This window comes from Acanthisitta chloris, unplaced genomic scaffold (genome assembly GCF_000695815.1).
Source record: "Acanthisitta chloris isolate BGI_N310 unplaced genomic scaffold, ASM69581v1 scaffold41678, whole genome shotgun sequence".
In the NCBI taxonomy this organism is placed as follows: domain Eukaryota; kingdom Metazoa; phylum Chordata; class Aves; order Passeriformes; family Acanthisittidae; genus Acanthisitta; species Acanthisitta chloris.
The window spans coordinates 1-5,971 of NW_008686127.1; the positions used below are offsets into that span (position 1 = coordinate 1).

Consider the following 5,971-nt stretch of genomic DNA (forward strand, 5'->3'; position numbering starts at 1 on the left):
GCCGCGGCCCGAGCTGTGTGCGCGGAGGAGCTTTGTGCGGCACTGCCGCTCCGCCCCTCCCGCCGCGGGGCTCGTCCTGCATCCAGCGGGGGCAGCTGGAGTGGCTCGACGGGGGGTTTTAGGGAATGCTATGCAGCTATTATATTAAGGCTCAGGGATTACTTTCGTTTCTTTGCCAAACGGGACGGTGAGATCCGGTGACTTGTTTCGTTTGAAGCCTTTCTCAGTTTACGTTGTGGGCTGGTTATTAAGTCCGCAGAGATAAATTCATCTTTTAATAAAGGTTGGCTGTGCGTTAATATGCTTAGCAACATACTAGGTTATGAAACAGACCTTTATGCAGCAGAGGGAAGAATGATTTTATCCATTGTGATCAGGTGATTCTTCTTTGAATGTTACCTTTGCTAGCTGGAAACAGCACTTGTTTGTATGTGTGAAACCAAGTACATTCTCAGATGGAGTTTTTGAGTTTTGTTTCTGGAGAAATGTTAATTGTCACTCAGAAGGTTTGACTGAGCCAGAGTTGTCACTTTTATTTTTGTTTGTTGATAATCTCCTTTGCTAACTTCAGCTTTTAACAGTGATGTGCTCAGAAACTTGCATAGTAACAAAACTACACAGGAATATTGAAGAGGGTTTGAGTTATCCTAATTTTGTGGTTTATAATTTTATTCAGTATCTAAATAACAGTGTTCCATGCACATCTGCAGTGAAGTATTGGAATGTGCTTAACAACTAGAGAATATAGCGAATAGTTTATTTTAGAACTTTGGAGTAGGTTTGGTTCCTATGTAAGGAAATTTTCTATATAAGTTATCTTTGAAATTTTAAAATGCTCATCAAGTCTGTATAGGAGGAATATGACATTTGAGCAGTATTTGCTACAGAATAGTAAACTTCTGAGGAAGAATCAATATTGGAAGAGATGGAGTATGGATTTTTGATACTTTTGGAATATACTTTAAATTTTGAAAAGGTGGTAAAACTTAATTGAGTAGAAAAGTATGGGATTTGAGCAAGGCATCTGTAAATTGTGTTATGTATGGTACTGCAGACTCATGTTAGTGAAGAAAAGAAGTACTTGCTGACTGAATAAAGTAGTGGACAGTTCATATATTGAAAATTACTTCTTTTTATGTCTGTTCAAATCTTAATACATAGCCTAACTTCTGCTCTTTTCTATTAATGCAAGTTTTCTTTAAAGGCCTTGCAAGCATGGCTTTTTTTTCCCCTCAGAAATTTGCTAAAATGTAAATGGTTTCTTTTCTGCAGATTTCATAAGATCAGTCTTTAAGATGTAAATGGATCATGCTAAAAATACTTCCTACATTAATGACTTATCTTTTGCTCTGGAGTCATAGCTCAGTAGGCCATGGTGATAAAATTATGCCTTTACATAAAATCCTCTTAAGTTCATGTGAATAAAAAAAAATTATAGTATAAACTACAGAATAAATTACTGATATTTATGTTTGCGTTTACAGTTTTATTTTCTTGATAAAGTCAAAGCCGTTGTAACATTTTCATTGCCTACAAGTGTTAAAAGATACATTTGCTTGGTTTAATTAAATTTGGATGGAATTTGTTGAGGTGAGAAGACTGAAACGTGTGCAGGCACTGCTTGAGTACAGCATCAGTTGACACACATGACTGTTGGGTATTTGTGGAACTATGTCCAGTCTTTATTCAGTCAGCTAACTTTTATTCTAAATTTCCTGATGTTAAAGGTATGATAGTTGAATAAAACACGAGAACATGAACTTTTGGACAGTTTATTTCTCTAGCACAGCCTCTTACGTGTGCTAAGCTGTACAGGACAGTGACAGTACTTGCTGCTGAATAAATACTCAGAAGAAGGAAGGAAATCCTTTTAAAATAAAAGGATGATTAAAATTTTGTCCAAAAAGGGTCATGGCCTGGCAGAGATACCCAAACAGAATGGGGTTGATTAGTTTTTCTGTATGGTACTAGTGATCTGGGTTTTTTGTTTGGTTTTGTTGTGTTGGTTGTTTTTATTCCTGAAAAATTCACCCCAAGATACTTTGTGTCAGTTTTGGAAAAGTGAATGCTGTCTTAGTGTGCCTCCAGCTAACTTTGTTCTCTCTCTTGAGGAATCTAAGAATAAAACTTGTCTTCTCAGGCTGAATGATTGAGTTGAGGGTTCCAAAACTTTTTACTGGAGGAGATAGACTATCGATTTAGTTCAGTGTGCTTTTGAAAAGAAGACATGTGGATAGGGGAAACTGGGAGCCTTTCACCTTGGTATTTCCCATGTTTATCTTGATCAATAATCCAGACTTCATCGTCTCCCATTTATTGCATATTTGCAAATTGTACCTGGAGAAATCTGTAAGTTGGTAAATTCTCTTAACTCTTTTTTCAAATTTGTAGTTGTTACTCTGAATCATGGCTTTGTGTTGCTGACAGGCCAGAAGATAAGTTTGTAAGATTGTCCTGTACTTTATGAAGTACTTAAAATGAAAGTTCAATTTCAAGATTAAAAAGAACAGTCTCCTCCCCCAAAGCCCATGATCATTCCAAATAAATAGTATTACATGAAATACACAGTATTCACTTTCATCATCTTTGGAAATCTAATTGCTAGTGATTACTACCTCAAGATTATTTTTTGGTATTTGGTAATTAACCTGCAAATTTACCTAATATTTTTTGTATCCTCTTAAAGGCAAACTGAAAGTAGTGATCAGGCTAAATGATAATACTGCTGCTAAACAAAAACAAAAAGACTTTTGAAAATATTTCCAAAATTCAGAATATGGAAAGCTCGATGTATTTAGTGCTTGGTATTGATATAATTTATTTTGGATAATTACAATAGAAAGAGTGCTGCATTTAAAAAAAGGTTAAGGAGAGCTAAGTGAGGTATTTGAAATTTGATAAGGTAGATGATTGGATAACTTGATTACGGGTATCACACCTGGGATTCTAGTTAAAATATTCAAGTCACAAATTTTATTGCTTCTGTCTTTTAAATTATTGGATATTAGTTTGGTGCCTCTGAGGTGGTGGCTTTAAGACAAGGTTTTACAGGATATTATTGCTACTTATTGCTTAAAATTGAGATCATTTAAACTCTGAAGGGTTAAAGATGGTCAGAGTTGGGTGCCACTTGGATTATGCAGGTTGGTTTTTTTGTGGGGGGAGAGGAGGTTGTGGTTGTTGGTTTGGTTTTTTTGCTCCCCTATTTTTTCCTCTAAATATGATCAAAAAGTAGTATGGTAAACTTTCTTCTTAAGTTTAGTGTGTCGAAATAGAGAGATATGCTAAATACAGTATGTTCTGAATGGGTTCCCTGTGGTAGGAACACTGATGCCCTGAATATTTGTCTTTTTTTAAGGCAAAACATTCCTTAAATATATAATCTGTGTGTATAAGATACAAAACTTTAAAAAATGATTCAGTAGCATGACTGATCGTGTGTATCGCAGTAATTTGTTGCCGTGCGACCATTCTTTATTAATTGAGAAGGTAATCCTCATCTTTGCATTTTGTAGTCGTCAACAAGAAATTGAAGAGAAACTCATAGAGGAAGAAACTGCTCGAAGAGTGGAAGAACTTGTGGCTAAACGTGTAGAAGAAGAGTTGGAGAAAAGAAAGGATGAGATTGAGCGAGAGGTTCTCCGCAGGGTGGAGGAGGCTAAGCGCATCATGGAAAAACAGTTGCTCGAAGAACTCGAGCGACAGCGCCAAGCTGAACTTGCAGCACAAAAAGCCAGAGAGGTAACGCTCGGTCGTTTGGAAAGTAGAGACAGTCCATGGCAAAACTTTCAGTGTCGGTTTGTGCCTCCTGTTCGGTTCAGAAAGAGATGGAATACAGCAAATCTAATTCCCTTCTCATGTAAACTTGCATTGCTGCGAAACTTAATTTCTAGCCTATTCTGAGGAGCTCACTGATATTTAAACAGTTACTCTCCTAAAACCTGAACAAGGATACTTGATTTTTAATGGAACTGACCTACATATTTCATAATTGTTTGAAACTTTTGCCATGGCTGCAGGATTTATCAGCAGTCCTTTCATTTTTGGGGAAGGGTATTGAAAAATCTGTAATTATGTATCCTTCATTTGTTTCATTTTGTTTACCTAGACTGTAAGAGGCTTTTGCCTTCAGTCAGGCAAAAAGCAGGGTCCAGCAGTGAGCTGCAGTACCTGTCTTTAACAAATAGGTTTCTTATTCTTCATTTTAAATGAACATTTTCCTTGAGCATACATTGGACTAATTCTGGGACTTCGAGCATAAGCCCATCCACATCTTCACGAAGGATCTCTGTCCAAATCATTATATCCATTTTTAATAACTACTAACAACTCCTTTTTTTCTCCTTAGAAGTTATAAAAGAGCAGGTTGCCCTTGTCTGAAGTCAAGCTGAACGTGTGACTTGGGTTTTTGGGGTTTTTTGTTTTGGTTTGGTTTTTTAATCAGCAGCTGGAGCAGAAGCTGAAAATGTCTTTCTGTGAGACAGTAATTTGCTACTAAAAAGGCTTTGATGCCTGCCTGCACCAATCATTCCAGGATCCAGAAATTTCAAGACAAATTTTCAAACTGTAAAGGAAATTTGTACTAAATAGTCATACATGTCAAATGCTTTTTTCAGTCTGTATCTCCTACACAGTTTATTTTAAATTAATATTTTGATTGGCTTACAAAAGGAAAGACAGTACCAATGCAGCTTTCCCCTTCATACTAAATGTGACTTGTCAGTCACATAATATCATTAAATTAAATGAAAAAGAAAAAACAGAATGTTGAGTTACAACCGGTATTAAAAATCTTAAATTACACCTCTTTTTTTTTTTTTGCAAATTCAGACTTGAATATGAGAGTTTAAGTTGAATTCAGATGTTTATAGTCAGCAAATTCTTCATGTATAGAGGTTTTCATTTGATCAGATGGATGACTTTTTTTTTTTTTTACAAAAAGTATTTTTTCCTGTTGTTGATGTCACATGGCGAAGTCCCATCAGGTCTTTGTAATGCAGAATAAACCTCCATGCCTGGAGTGAAGTGTGCTAGCTAGTAGCTGGTTACTAGTCATAGTAAGAAGTTTTCATATGCTTGCTTTGTTCGTATTAACTTTTTTTTCTTACACAGACACAAACCTCTGGCTAACTTTAAATCCTCCAAATATTAAAATAATTCGGATATATATTACGTGAACTGAAACACCTCAAAAACTTTCACGCAGTCTTCATATTTGAGTTGCGTAACAGAGTTCCATAAAATTCACCAAGAAAACAACAATTACAAGGCTTTATTTCCTGATCTTGCCTTCCCTGGACTCCTGAATTCCAAGTTCATACTGCAAATGACAGTTTCAGCTGTCTTAAAATTGTCAAAATATTGAATGTTAAGTCCATTCTCCCCATGAAAGAAGCCCATAGCTCCATGAAGTATGGATTGCCATTTGTATTTTTCACTAACAGTAAATGTATTTTTCTTATTAATTGTTTGCCTTAGGAATGATTTACATATTTTTGTTCCTTCTTACCATAAACATCTGCATTCCTCAGCTCAGCCTTCCTTGTATGTTGTTTCTTTATAAATGGTTGAGCTGCTGATGCAGGTATTGCCAAGCTAACAGTACAAATCATTTTAAAGAGGAAGCTGGCGCGTATGGCAGCCGAGGAGCACACTCTGCAGGACACTGGACAAGACAGTAAATATTCAACTTTTAATGCTGATTAAAGGAGTATAGGTAAAGAATACGTAGGTATACTTAATTGGTGAGACAAACTATTCACTTTATTTATATTTTCTATATTACTTTTTAATTTGGTAAATACTATCCAGTTTTTGTAGTTGTCCTTGTTGATTTGTGTGATATTAAAATTCTAGTAATAACTTGTCAGGATTCTGTGATTAGGGAGGGTTTAGTTGATTGCTGTTTGGACTGGGCGGGATGATTTAAATTGAGTACTAGAAACCAGTTTTAGTGGCTGGGCAGGTTACC

The 5,971-nt window shown here is 35.9% G+C and overlaps 1 protein-coding gene across 1 annotated transcript in view; it reads left to right on the forward strand.

Moving 5' to 3' along the window:
- Window positions 1-3,426: 3,426 nt before the first annotated feature.
- LOC103807269 (arginine and glutamate-rich protein 1-like) overlaps window positions 3,427-5,971 on the forward strand; it is a 4,831-nt gene continuing 2,286 nt past the window's right edge. Inside the window, exon 1 of the mRNA XM_009079993.1 lies at window positions 3,427-3,741. Coding sequence (XP_009078241.1) covers window positions 3,427-3,741 — 315 coding nt within the window. The remainder of the gene's footprint in view (window positions 3,742-5,971) is intronic.